Source organism: Chelonia mydas, chromosome 1, assembly GCF_015237465.2.
Source record: "Chelonia mydas isolate rCheMyd1 chromosome 1, rCheMyd1.pri.v2, whole genome shotgun sequence".
NCBI lineage: Eukaryota > Metazoa > Chordata > Testudines > Cheloniidae > Chelonia > Chelonia mydas.
This window is the reverse complement of record NC_057849.1, coordinates 333562477-333577671: the sequence shown is the minus strand read 5'-3', so window position 1 is coordinate 333577671 and position 15195 is coordinate 333562477. Positions and strand designations below refer to the sequence as shown.

The following is a 15195-nucleotide window of genomic DNA, read 5'->3' as shown; positions in this document are numbered from 1 at the left end:
GAGATCCCTTTGTAAATCTTCGCAGTCTCCTTTGGACTTAACTATTCTGAGTAATTCTGTATCATCTACAAATTTTGCCACCTCACTGTTCACCCACTTTTCCAGATCATTTGAGTATGTTGAACAGCACAGGTTCCAGTACAGATCTTTGGAGGACCCTGCTCTCCATTGTGAAAACTGACCATTTACTCTTACCCTTTGTATCCTATCTTTTAACCAGTTACTGATCTATGAGAGGGCCTTCTTTCTTATCCCATGACTACTTAGTTTGCTTAAGAGTCTTTGGTGAGGGATCTTGTCATAGTCTTTCTAAAAGTCCAAGTACACTATATCGACTGGATCACCTTTGTCCACATGCTTATTTACATGCTCAGTGAATTCTAATAGACTGGTGAGGAATTATTTCCCTTTACAAATGCCATGTGGACTCTTCCCCCAACAAATCATGTTCATTTATTTGCCTGATAATTCTGTTTTTTACTATAGTCTCAACCAGTTTGCCTGGTACTGAAGTTAGGCTTATGGGCCTGTAATTGACAGGATCACAGGATTGACGTTTCATTAGTTACCTTCCAGTCATCTGGCACAAAGTCTGATTTAAGTGATAGGTTACATGCCACAGTTAGTATTTCTACAATTTCATATTTGAGTTCCTTCAGAACTCTTGGGTGAATACCATCTGGCCTGGTAACTTATTACTGTTTAATATATCAGTTTATTTCAAAACCTCTCAATTGACGCTTCAGCCTGGGACAGTTCCTCAGATTTGTCACCTAAAAAGAATAGTTAAGGTGTGGGGAACTCCCCCATATCTTCTGCCATGAAGACCAATGCAAAGAATTCATTTAGCTTCTCCACAATGGCCTCGGTTTCCTTGAGTGCTCCTTTTGCCCCTCACTCCTCCAGTGCAGTGGTTCTCAACCTTTCCAGAATACTGTACCCATTTCAGGAATCTGAAGCCCGAGCCCCGCCACCTGGGGCTGAAGCATGTAACTTAGCTTCGTGGGGCCCCCTGTAGCGTGGGGCCACAGGCAGTTGCCCGGCTTGTCACACCCGAACGCCAGCCCTGCACTTGTGACTGCCCCACTTAACTCATCCCATGACCCCCCGGGAGATCACGACCACCAGGTTGAGAAACGCTGATTCAAATGAATTGACAAACCCCCTGGAAGACGTCTGCGTGGTTGAGTACCACTGTTCCAGTGGCCCCACTTACTGTTTGCCTGGCTTCCTGGTTCTGATGTACTGGGGGAAAAAAAAAATTGCTGGTAGTTTTTTGTGTCTTTAGCCAATTGCTCTTCAAATTCTTTCTTGGCCTGCCTTATTATACTTGTATGCTCAACTTGAAAGTTTATACTTCTTTCTATTTCCCTCACTAGGATTAGACTTGCAATTTTTGAAGGATACCTTTTTTCCCTCTAACCGCCTCTTTTACTCTTCTGTTTAGCCATAGTGGCCTTTTGGGGGGGGAGGGGGGAGGTCTCTTACTGTTTCCTCCTCCCCCACTTAGGGCATACATTTAGTTTGCACCTCTATTATGGTGTTTTTAAATAGTCACCGTGCAGTTTCCAGGTATTTCACCCTTGTGACTGTTCCTTTTAATTTCCATTTAAGTAGCTTCCTCATTTGTGTATTCCCCTTTTTGAAGTTAAATGGTACTGTAGTAGGTTTCTTTGGCATTTGTCCCCTTACAAGGATGTTAAATTTAATTACATTACGATCGCTATTACCTACTGGTAATTCATGGTATTTTCATCTCTTGGACCAGATCCTGTGATCCATTTATGACTAAATGGAGAATTGCCTCATCTCTTGTGGAGTCCAGGACAAGCTGCTCCAAGATGCAATAAATTTATGGATTTGTTTAACAATACAAAAAAGTTTACTGTGAAAAATATAGATAGATAAATAGATATAGATATGGAGACACAACTGTTTCATTGAAATCTCTGAATAGTGAAGGGTTTGTATTAAAATAGACATCACTAGGCAGTAGGTGTGTTGTGACTACTGTGTTGTGTACTAAAAGTGATCATTTCACTTCTACCTTCTCTCAACCGCCCACCCCTGTTGGTTTTCACTGTCTGTTTTGTCTCATCAGGTGCTGAATGTAATCTCTTTGTGGCAAGGACTCTTTATTATGTTTTTCAGAGTAGCAGCCGTGTTATCCGCAAAAAGAAAAGGAGGACTTGTGGCACCTTAGAGGCTAACAAATTTCTTTGAGCGTAAGCTTTTGTGAGCTGCAGCTTACTTCATCGGATGCATTCAGTGGAAAATCCAGTGGGGAGATTTATATACACAGAGAACATGAAACAATGGGTGGTGTTATACACACTGTAATGAGAGTGATCAGGTAAGGTGAGCTATTACCAGCAGGAGAGTGAGGGGGGGGAAAAAAACCTTTTGTAGTGATAATCAAGGTGGGCCATTTCCAGCAGTTGACAAGAACGTCTGAGGAACAGTGGGTGGGTGGGGAATAAACACAGGGAAATAGTTTTACTTTGTGTAATGACCCATCAAGGTTTCCCCCCTATCCCCCTCCCCCGCTCTCCTGCTGCTAATAGCTCACCTTAACTGATCACTCTCATTACAGTGTGTATGGTAACACCCACTGTTTTATGTTCTCTGTGTATATAATTCTCCCCACTGTATTTTCCACTGAATGCATCCGATGAAGTGAGCTGTAGCTCACGAAAGCTTATGCTCAAATAAATTGGTTAGTCTCTAAGGTGCCCCAAGTCCTCCTTTTCTTTTTATTACATGTGTGTACCACAGCTAGCACAATGGGGCCTTGATCCCTGATTAAGGCCTCTCAGTGCTACTACAGTACAGACAATAATATTGAAGGTAAGCTCTCCTTTGTTTCGAAGAGCATCATAAAATGTTTTGGGGTGGAAATATCTGTATTAAACAATAAACACCTGTAGAAAACCCAGTCTATGCATTGGCAACAGGACTTCTCTATTACTGTTTCTACTCTCCACCATAAACGAGTGCTGTCCTGGGCTTTCCGTTTTGTAGGCAGACTAAACTTTGGGCATTTGTGCTACAAGTGCTCGTTTATCTGTTTACACTTAGCCATGTGTGTAACCACATATATTTTGAAACTAACAAATCCATTTTTCTTCTTTCCAGTTGTTTTTGATGTGTACAGAGACAGCATGGTAAGTTGTTTAATGGCTCATATTATTGGCATATTCTTTGATTTTATTATTTATAGTCTATGGAAATTCTTATGCTTCCTAAGTACAATAGAGGTGAAATGAATGATGGCTTTAACCTCCTGAGAAATATTGTGATGGTGAGTATGTGACGTTGCACACTATATGATTTTATGAAAGTATGCTGATGAGTGTGAATATAATGTAACTGAAATATGCTTCGTGCAAAAGGTCTCTTGTAAGGTATCATTACAAAGCTAATAATCTACTGAGTGTAGTCATCCTATTTGTATAAATGTATCACTATTGTATCTGAAACTAGAAATATGTAATATAACTCTGAGGGCCTATTGTAATTATGCAAAGTGTGGGCCATTAATCGTGGTTTGGAATCTTGATGGCTCCCATCAACCAGGACAATTGACTGTGGATGGCTATGTTTGCAGGCAGACCTTCCTGTGAGTTAGGCTGGGAGGAATGAGGGCTTGGGGTTTCACAGGACATGTGATCATGTCACCTGAACTGGAATCCATCTTTAATCTGGTGTTTTTCCATTGAGAAGGAGGGGTGGGAACCCAGAGGGACAAAGGATTCCCACCTTATGCAAAAGATATATAAGTGGGTGGAACAGACCAAAGAGGAGTCGTCATGAGGAATCCCCTAGCTACCACCTGAGCTGGAACAAGGGCTGTACCGGGGGAAGGATTGTGCCCAGACTAGGAAGGTGTCCAGTCTGTGAAAGAAACTTATTGAAACATCTCTAAGGATGAGATTTTATCTGTATTCAGTTTTATTACTGTACTAGACTTAGACTTGTGTGTTTTATTTTGTTTTGCTTGGTAATTCACTTTGTTCTGTCTGTTACTACTTGGAACCACTTAAATCCTACTTTCTGTATTTAATAAAATCACTTTTTACTTATTAAGTAACCCAGAGTATGTATTAATACCGGGGGCGGGGGGGTGGCAAACAGCTGTGCATATTTCTCTGTCAGTGTTATAGAGGGTGAACAATTTATGAGCTTATCTTGTATAAGCTTTGTACAGGGTAAAATGGATTTACTTAGGGTGTGGACCCCATTGGGAGTTGGGCATCTGAGTGTTAAAGACAGGAACACTTCTGTAAGCTGCTTTCAGTTAAGCCCACAGCTTTTAAGGGACGTGGTTCAGACCTGGGTCTGGGTTTACAGCAGGCTAGTGGGTCTGGCTCAAACCAGGCAGAGCACTGAAGTCCTAAGCTGACAGGGTGGAAAGCAGGAGCAGACATAGTCTTGGCACATCAGGTGGCAGCTCCCAGCGGGTTTCTGTGCTCCAACCCGTCACAGAATGAATGAAAAATATCTAGATTTTTTATTTGCCTTGTACTATTCTTCCTCCATTTCCTTCACATTAGGATAGTTTGCTGTTGTGCCTTTAATATTGTCTCTTTGAAAAACTGCCAGCTCTCCAGAACACCTTTTTCTCTCAGATTTTCTTAGATTAGATACCATTCAGATAGGAAAGTAAGATGATTGGGATGTGCATGTGTTATATTACAATAATGTTTGTAGTTCTTTTGCAAATAATTTTCTCCAGAGAATAAGCAGTTTATCTTTAAAAGTATGTAACAGAATCTTTGATAAGATTTTTAAAAAAATGTTTAATGGTGTCTCTCACATTTTGGGATGCAATCCAGACCAGTGTGGGGTTGTCATCGCTTGCCCTGTAACCTTAGGTGCGTGAATGTTCTGCTGCTGTGGCTCACAGCCTGGACACCAACAGAAAAGCACACAGTATCCTGAGTAAAAAGAAAAGGAGTACTTGTGGCACCTTAGAGATTAACCAATTTATTTGAGCATAAGCTTTCGTGAGCTACAACTCACTTCATCGGATGCATTCAGTGGAAAATACAGTGGGGAGATTTATATACACAGAGAACATGAAACAATGGGTGTTACCATACACACTGTAACCAGAGTGATCACTTAAGGTGAGCTATTACCAGCAGGAGAGTGAGGGGGGAAAAAAACCTTTTGTAGTGATAATCAAGGTGGGCCATTTCCAGCAGTTGACAAGAACGTCTGAGGAACAGTGGGGGGAGGGATAAACATGGGGAAATAGCTTTACTTTGTGTAATGACCCATCCACTCCCAGTCTCTATTCAAGCCTAAGTTAGTTGTATCCTGTTTGCAAATTAATTCCAATTCAGCACTCTCTCGTTGGAGTCTGTTTTTGAAATTTTTTATTGAAGAATTGCCACTTTTAGGTCTGTAATCGAGTGACCAGAGAGATTGAAGTGTTCTCCAACTGGTTTTTGAATGTTACAATTCTTGACGTCTGATCTGTGTCCATTTATTCTTTTACATAGAGACTGTCCAGTTTGGCCAATGTACATGGCAGAGGGGCATTGCTGGCATATGATGGCATATATCACATTGGTAGATGTGCAGGTGAATGAGCCTCTGATAGTGTGGCTGATGTGATTAGGCCCTATGATGGTGTCCCCTGAATAGATATGTGGACACAGTTGGCAACGGGCTTTGTTGCAAGGATAGGTTCCTGGGTTAGTGGTTTTGTTGTGTGGTATGTGGTTGCTGGTGAGTATTTGCTTCAGGTTGGGGGGCTGTCTGTAGGCAAGGACTGGCCTGTCTCCCAAGATCTGTGAGATTGATGGGTCGTCACAGAAGCACATCACAGCTTAACTGAACTGGGGTAAATACACCCTTCCCTTCAAATACAGCACTGAGTTGGTTTATTGTAAAAATTAACCAAATTTATTACCGAAAGGACACAGGTTAAGTGATACCAAGTAGAAGGAATAAAGTTAGAAAGGGTTACAAACAAACAAACAAAAGTAAAAATACTTTGTAATGGCTAAGACCTAACTTAACAAGCTAAAGTCTTTGTTCAAGGTAGCTTCCTTACCAATCTTCCATTCCAAGAGACTTCAACCCCTTTGGTTGAAGGACCTATCTTTCTCGGCTTGCAAGGATCTGTCTCTTGTATCTGTGCAGTGATGAATAACTTAGGGGTTCTCTGCCCCTGCCTTAATAGTCCAGTAAACCTTAGAAAACCATATCTCTATGTTAATTGATCTTGCTTCAAGAAGCAGGGAAGTTCCCTGGGGAGTGCTGTCTCCTTCTCCTGCCAAGAGTAAGTGGTCATCTTTCCCTACTTGCTCTCCTGATGACTTTGTTTACCTTGCATATAAATATGCCGCCTTTGTCTCTGCCTGACAACCAGGCTGGTCAGACAAGCAAATACACAGTCCTTTGTGATCTGAAAACTCTGACTCCCCAGCCATCTTGTTAGTTTTAATAGTTCTGTTTACTGCATATGTAAATTACTATCCCATTGTTACTGGTCAACCCTGCTCCATTTGTATTCAAGGCCTGAGCAGACCTGTTTTATACTTCATTCAAATACAGACTTTAAAACATAGTATCCGACAACATCCATAACTCCACATGTAGTATTAATGCAAACATTTCACAATGATATTAATCACCAGTGTGTCAATAGTTTTCCAGTGACACGACACCTTTTACATACAGATCACGCCACTAATGAGTTGGGGTACACTGATCAAGCCTGCTGAAACTCAGTGTTAGATACCGGGAAGCCACTTGCCCTAAGGCACTGGGATGCTCTTAGGGTCACACCTCCCCCCTTATGAAGCTGCAGGAGGGTTAGTCATTGGCTGACCCAGAGGCAGCAGGTCAGGACCCTCTTTCTTGGCCAGGGTGTCTGCCACCATATTTTCTTTCTCCTTTATATAGCAAAAACCTGTTGTGTCTCCTTTGTCTGTTTACAGTCTCTGGGATATAATATCAGAGCATGTCCATAATTTCACCTACAGAGTTGTTACAAGCATTTCACAGTGACATTAATGACCAGTGTAGTGGTGGATTTCAAATGATATATTACATCTCACGTTTTAAATAAATATCATGACCCGAGTGTGTGAGGTGCAGTGTCTATGTCAGACCAGACAAGAGTTGCTGATGTAGAATAGTGAACCATCGACGGACGTCTGTGTCACAATATCGCAAGAAACTGATTAAATATTACAGGGGCGACTGATACCTCCACCTATTATTAAGGTCATGTCCCCTCTATAAGAGCCTGGTTTTAGTTGCTTATAACTTATAACTGGACCGTTTGGGCTGAAATTTTCCAAACTGGGTGTCTGCCTTCAGCTGAATTATTCTTCCAAAACTTTCAGCCAAAATGGTTTAACCTTTTCTGAGAACAAGGCTAGGGAAAAATACATTGTTTTGCCGATGCAAAAAAAAAATTCTGGTGATCTTTTCTTTGACCAGCTCTAGCTGCCCTGCTGCTTTGGAAGAAGGACTTGAAATATGGCAGAGGGTGGCCTTTATGTCAGGGATGGGCCTTTTGCCATTCCAGAGAAAATCCACCCAAAGTTGGCCAATTTATAAGCCTGTGAAAAATCACAGTTTGCACGTGCTCAGACTTCAATTTTAATAGCTAAAATCTCCTTTTATCCTCACTGAGCATGCTCAAGCCTCATAGCTGCTCATGCTGACCAAACTGAGTGTGTGCTATCCCCACATACCAACGTAATATGCTCCACCCAAGGGCAATAGGGAGAAGCTGGACTTTCCCGAGAATGACTGTTCCTAGCTGCTTCAGACCACGGTGAGGCTAGGCACTGGAACTGAAAGCAGGGAGCCTCTCTCTCCTGTGTTCTCACTGACAGCCTTTCAGGAACATCCAGGCAGCATGGGGGAGGAAGATGTCTGATTTGAATGCAGAGGGGACGAAAGCCATACTGGGGAGAGGCAAAGGAGGAGATTGCAACAAGGAATCTAGTGCAGTGGTTATTTGATCAGGATTATTTGGTCGGGCCCCCTTTCTTTATGTCTGTAATAGTTTACACCCCACCCCCCAAGTACTTACACCACAACCCAGCTCTGAAGGCAGAGAATGGAGAGCAGCAGCTGCTAACTGGGCTGCAGCAGCACAGAAGTAAGGGTGGCAATGTGAAAAGTGATATTCGTCAATACCACTTTTCACAGCAGATGTTAGGATATAGATATTTAGGCCTGTTTGCAAAGGCCTATACTTTAAGAATTTAGGTGTATTTTTATTACTTAGCTAGTTATAGAGGTATAAAAGAAAGAATCAAAATCACTGTTTGCCAGTGTAAGGGCCTTTTGTTTACTGTGACAGTCTGAGGCCCTGTTCTTAGGCTAATGCTGGGAAGTGTATGGTTACATTTTTACATTTTAAACCAGCTACATTGAAATAAGGTGCTATTGGGCTGTTAAGAATACAGTTTTGTTATTTCAGTGTAACTGGTTTAAAATGTAAAAATGTAACCCTACACTTCCCAGCTTATGGCTGCTTCTGTTGCTTAGCCAAAGGCATAAGCCTAAAAACAGGGCTTCAGACTATCACGGTAAACAAAAGGCCCTTACGCTGGCAAACAGTGATTTGAATTCTTTCTTTTATACCTCTATAACTAGCTAAGTAATAAAAATACACCTAAATTCTTAAAGTATAGGCCTTTGCAAACAGGCCTAAATATCTATATCCTAACATCAGACTGGTCAGAGAGGTTGAAGTGTTCTCCTACCAGAAGAGTACCCAGAAGTCACCTACTACGGTACAGGCCCAACAAAGAAAATAACAGAACGCCACTAGCTGTCACCTTCAGCCCCCAACTAAAACCTCTCCAGCGCATCATCAAAGATCTACAACCTATCCTGAAAAATGATCCCTCGCTCTCACAGATCTTGGGAGCCAGACCAGTCCTCGCTTACAGACAGCCCCCCAACCTGAAGCAAATATTCTCCAGCAACCACACACCACACAACAAAACCACTAACCCAGGAACCTATCCTTGCAACAAAGCCTGATGCCAACTCTGTCCGCATATTTATTCAAGTGACACAATCATAGGACCTAATCACATTAGCCACACCATCAGGAGCTCGTTCACCTGCACATCTACCAATGAGATATATGCCATCATGTGCCAGCAATGCCCCTCTGCCACATACATTGGCCAAACTGGACAGTCTCTACGGAAAAGAATAAATGGACACAAATCTGACATCAGGAATCATAACATTCAAAAACCGGTAGGAGAACACTTCAACCTCTTTGGCCACTCAATAAAAGACTTAAGGGTGGCAATTCTGCAACAGAAAAGCTTCAAAAACAGACTCCAAGGAGAAACTGCTGAGCTTGAATTAATATGCAAACTAGATACCATTAACTTGGGTTTGAGACTGGGAGTGGCTGGGTCATTACACATATTGAATCTATTTCCACATGTTAAGTATCCTCACACCTTCTTGTCAACTGTCTAAATGGGCCGTCTTGATTATCACTACAAAAGTTTTTTTTTCCTCCTGCTGATAATAGCTCATCTTAACTAATTAGCCTCTTACAGTTTGTATGGCAAATTCCACCTTCTGTGTGTGTGTGTGTATATATATATCTTCTTACTATATGTTCCATTCTATGCATCCGATGAAGTGGGCTATCGCCGACGAAAGCTTACGCTCTAATAAATTTGTTAGCCTCTAAGGTGCCACAAATACTCCTGTACTTTTTGTGGATACAGACTAACATGGCTGCTACTCTGAAACCAATCAGGTCTTAGGCATCTTAGATTTGGGCACCCAAAATCAGTGAATGCTTTTGACATTAGTCTTTCTGTTCCTTAGCTCCCAATCTGTAAAATGGAGATAATACTACCCTTCAGCTCACAGGGGTATAGTGAAGATAAATTAATATTTGTGAAGCACTCAGATACTAGTGAATAGCACTATCTGGGGATGAATCAGGGAGAAATTAATAATTCTGTCTTCATAACAGGGTTTGAGTAGAACGCAGTAAATAAGGCATTGGGCCACACATGGAATAAGGATAAAACAAAATATTGAATAGCTGCTCACTAAGTGAGGGCCATCCATCCTGTGCACTGAATGAAGTTGTGGTACTGTGGAAAAATGTGTGATCATGTAATTAACGGGCTTGTCTACGTAATGTTTCAATGAAACAGCACTACATGTAAGCGCACTAGGGAGCCTTTAGTGTGCACCAGCAGGAACTACACAGAACAGTTAATGCACAGCACATTAGTGCATCTTAAAAATCACGTCCCCGTAGAGTGCATTACCCCGTTTTGTGGGCAAGCCCAAAGACTGTATCATGTTGCTTGCAAACAAGGAGTCCGAGATCCGGTTGCATAGGCAACCTTAATCTGGCATTTTCTAATTTTTAGTGCTTAACTTTGTAGGCTTAATTGTGTTTGACTGTGTGATAGAAACTACTGGTGATGACAAGTTTCTAATAAAGAAAAGGGAATTGGGTAGACTTAACTACCAAACAGATCATCTTCTCTCTGCTTGAGATTGATGTTATTTGAAGAACTCTGCCTTTTGCTGTACTCTAGAAATAATGTGACCCAGCACGCGTTTATTTTATGAACACTTTCACTGCAGATTTGACAAAACACAAAGAAGGTACTAATGTGAGATTTCTAAAGTTAGCTACAGCACTCGACCCAAGCTTTAAGAATCTGAAGGTGCCTTCCAAAATCTGAGAAGGACAAGGTGTGGAACATGCTTTCAGAATAGTTAAAAGAGCAACACTCCAATGCGGAAACTTCAGAACCCAAACCACCAAAAAAGAAAAATAACCTTCTGCTGGTGGCGTCTGACTCAGATAATGAAAGTGAACCTACGTTGGTCAGCACCGCTTTGGATCATTATCAAGCAGAACCCGTCAATGGCATGGACGCATGTCCTCTGGAATGGTGGTTATAGAATGAAGGGGCATGTCCATCTGGCTCGTAAATATCTTGCGAGGCTGGCTACAACAATGCCATGAGAATGCCTGTTCTTACTTTCAGGTGACATTGTAACAAGAAGTGAGCAGCATTATCTCCTGCAAATGTAAACAAACTTGTTTGAGCGATTGGCTGAACAAGAAGTAGGACTGATTGGATTTGTAGGCTCTAAAATTTTTAAAACAAATAATTGTTTTATTTTTGAGTGTAGTTATTTTTTTGTACATAATTCTACATTTGTAAGCTCAACTTTCATGGTAAGTATATTGCACTACAGTACTCATATTAGGTGAATTGAAAAATGCTATTTCTTTTGTTTTTTACAATGCAAATATTTATAGTCAAAAATAATAATATAAAGTGAGCAAAGTACATGTTGTATTCTGTATTGTAATTGAAATCAATATATTTGAAAATGTAGAAAATATCCAAAAATATTTAAATTATTTTATTATTGTTTAACAGTGCAATTAATCGAGATTCATTTTTTTTAATCGCTTGACAGTCCTATTCATTATTTGAACCAGTTGTGATTTGTGGGGAGGGGCCTGACTCACAATGTTCCAGCAGATGGAGTTGGCAATACTGATGATTTTAAGTACTGATTCTGACTCTCAGGTCTCTCGGTGGCTGATACGTAGAGAAAGTTTCTGGGTTTTGTAGTTAGGTACTATTTTTGTCACTGTCATTGTATAAACAGATGTGTGTCTGGATTGGAAGTACTTCTTGTACCAATGCATCCAGTCAACACCAGGTCATTTTATGACATTGGTTTCAAGTCAGGCTAAAAGCTAAACACAGCTCAGGTACAAAATCTATTCACCCAACCCAGGGGTTCTCAAATTTCATTGCACCGCGACTCCCTTCTGACAAGAAAAATTACTACACGTCCCCAGGACGGGGGACCGAAGCCTGAGCCTGCCCGAGTTCTGCCACCCTGGGTGGTGGGCCAAGCCCTACCACCCCAGGCAGGGGGATCAAAGCAGAAGCCAAGGTCTTCAGCCCCAAGCAGGGGGCCTGTAACCTGAGCCCTGCTGCTCAGGGCTGAAGTCCTTGAGCTTTGGCTTTGGCCCTGGGCCCCAGCAAGTCTGAGCCAATCCTGGTGACCCCATTAAAATTTGGGGTCCTGACCCACAGTTTGAGAACTGCTGACCCAACCTGACTTCTGAAAGAAATCTGATGAGGTTCAACAAGGACAAGTGCAGAGTCCTGCACTTAGGACGGAAGAATCCCATGCACTGCTACAAACTAGGAACTGAGTGACTAGGCAGCAGTTCTGCAGAAAAGGACCTAGGGTTACAGTGGACGAGAAGCTGTATATGAGTCAACAGTGTGCCCTTGTTGCCAAGAAGGCTAACGGATTTTGGGCTGTATAAGTAGGAGCATTGCCAGCAGATCAAGGGACGTGATAATTCCCCTCTATTCGGCATTGCTGAGGCATCATCTGGAATACTGTCCAGTTTTGGGCCCCACACTACAAGAGGGATGTGGAAAAATTGGAAAACGTCCAGCGGAGGGCAACAAAAATTATTAGTGGGCTGGAGCACATGACTTAGGAGGAGAGGCTGAGAGAACTGGGATTATTTAGCATGCAGAAAAGAAGAGTGAGGGGGTATTTGATAGCAGACTTCAACTACCTGAAAGGGGGTTCCAAAGAGAATGGATCTAGACTGTTCTCAGTGGTAACAGATGACAGAACAAGGACTTCAAGTTGCAGTGTGGGAGGTCTAGGTTGGATATTAGGAAAAACTTTTTCACTGGGAGGGTGGTGAAGCACTGGAATGCGTTACCTAGGGCGGTGGTGAAATCTCCTTCCTTAGATGTTTTTAAGGTCAGGCTTGACAAAGCCCTGGCTGGGATGATTTAGTTGGTGATTGGTCCTGCTTTGATTCATAGATTCATAGATATTTAGGTCAGAAGGGACCATTATGATCATCTAGTCTGACCTCCTGCACAACGCAGGCCACAGAATTTCACCCACCACTCCTACAAAAAAAACCTCACACCTATATCTGTGCTATTGAAGTCCTCAAATCGTAGTTTAAAGACTTCAAGGAGCAGAGAATCCTCCAGCAAGTGACCCGTGCCCCATGCTACAGAGGAAGGCGAAAAACCTCCAGGGCCTTCCAATCTGCCCTGGAGGAAAATTCCTTCCCGACCCCAAATATGGCAATCATTTTGAGCAGGGGGTTGGACTAGATGATCTCCTGAGGTCCCTTCCAACCCTGATATTCTATGCCTATGATGGGGGGAAGGAAGGCAGTGAGGATAGAGAGAGAGGGAAAATTTTACTTACCACAGCCAAGTTAATGAGCAGAATTTTTCAAGTCTGGCCAAATTCAGCCTGTAGCTGCCTTGTCTTGTAATTTGAAGGGTGAAGACAAAGATTATTTCAGTGAAAGATTTTAATCTTGGTGATCTTGGACAAAAAGCATTTTTTCTTCATCTATCCAGTTAATATAGCTGTGTCTATCTGTGTATCTCTGAATTATTTGTGCAAATTCCATGCAGCCCTCAGGCTCCTGGAAAACTGCCAGTTAGTCCCTTGGTGTGTCAGACCCACCTCCTTCACCCCTGCCTGTACACACACTTTCATGACTTTCCAATGTATTATTCAGTGTCTCTTTAGTGTGTGAATTATAGGCGCTGAAATGGTGTTGAGTGTTGTGTAGCTCAATCAGTTTCCAGAGTTTGTGCTCCAGATCAATGTGGTTGCATGGCAACCTCACCTGGAGAACGAGAGAAGTGCCCAGCTTCTGCCTATTTACAGCTCTTTCGCCAGCAAAATGTCTCTTGGGTGCGTGTTTGTTCTGTTGCAAGGGCTGCAACATTTGGAAGAGCAAGAACCCTGTAGAGTGACTGAAAGAACACTGGGGAGGCTGCCGCAAGTCCCTGTCATTCCAGGAGGCTGGAATTTGCACGTCAGTAGATTGGAGTACGGCATAAGCAACTTGAATGTATCTGTTCTATGCAACTTTTCATATACCTTCTAATACGGCTCATGTAAACTCAGTTCAGTCCTTCTGCTTCTACTCTGAGCTGATATTACTGATATTCTCTCTGCTCTGCTCTGGCTTCCTTGAACTCAGTCTTGTCAGTTCTTGACTGGCTTTGCAGACCAGCCAGCTTGAAGGGTTCTTTAAACATTCTAACACAATCTTTAAAGCCGGATGCTCTCCAAAGCCAGGCAGCTAGCACTGGAGAGGCTACCCTCCAGGGTTGGTTGGCCCATTTTGGATACCTTTCTTTACTTCTGCTCTCAGCTATTGTCTAGTGATGGGCTGCCTGGAAGTAGCTGTACTTCGTGTTGCATACCTCCCAAATCTTAATTGTTTGTAAAAACACTTTGCAGTTCTACAGTAACTTTTATCTAAAGATCATAAAGTATTATAATGAAGATATTTCAGACCACTGTTAGTTCACAACTCTTTTTTCTAAATTTTAAACTAATACTCAGGCTTCGTTGCCCCATGTGTACTGTCATTGTGGGCACGAACACACACGGCTGAAATTAGGGAAATGTGACAATTCACTTTGCTGCTTATCCTTACTAATATCGCATTTCTTATCTATCTAGTAACTTCCTTTAAATGTTCTTATATTATAGTTACTTCCTTAAAGCAGTATGCTTTTTATCTTTTTATGAAAATAAAATGAATGTTACCATGTTATAATAGACCTACCAGTGTATATTTTTAGGGTGCTAAATACATACCATCTGTTGTTTCTTGTTTCCCCTCATCATATACAAAATATAGCCTATGTTAATTTCACTATTGTGGTGGTGGTGTTTTTGCTACACACATGGATCTTCAGAAAACATCATGCATAGTCTTGAGGCTACATAGTTTGAGAACATAGAAAAGGAGAGACTATCTTTGAAGGAAAATGTATATATGCTTGCGTAGTAAACACTCGGTATTGAGGCACCCAAACTTTGGGACAACAAAGGCTGCATTAGCAATTTACCAAGAGGCAGAGGGACACACCTAGTATGTATGCAGATCCCTGTAAATGGTTTTATCAAAAACAATTGCATACAACTCAGACATATAAGCAGATGTTAATCTGCCTTGTTAAGTGAAAAGAGATTGCTAATACTGGAAGCCTGCAATTAAATAGCTTTATTCTTGCTCTATAGCTGCAACGTGAAAGTGGTCTTGGATTGTGTTTTAGGGCCTTTGGCTTTTACTCTGGGTTTCCTAGATATGCTTCAGTCTTGTTTTTC

The 15195-nt window shown here is 41.8% G+C and overlaps 1 protein-coding gene across 2 annotated transcripts in view; it reads left to right on the top strand.

The window, feature by feature from the left end:
• The window catches only part of CDC123 (cell division cycle 123), a 77454-nt gene that overhangs the window by 45428 nt on the left and 16831 nt on the right, over positions 1-15195 (top strand). For both annotated transcript variants that reach the window (XM_037889307.2, XM_037889308.2), the window contains exon 10: positions 3136-3164. In XM_037889307.2, coding sequence (XP_037745235.1) covers positions 3136-3164 — 29 coding nt within the window. The remainder of the gene's footprint in view (positions 1-3135; positions 3165-15195) is intronic.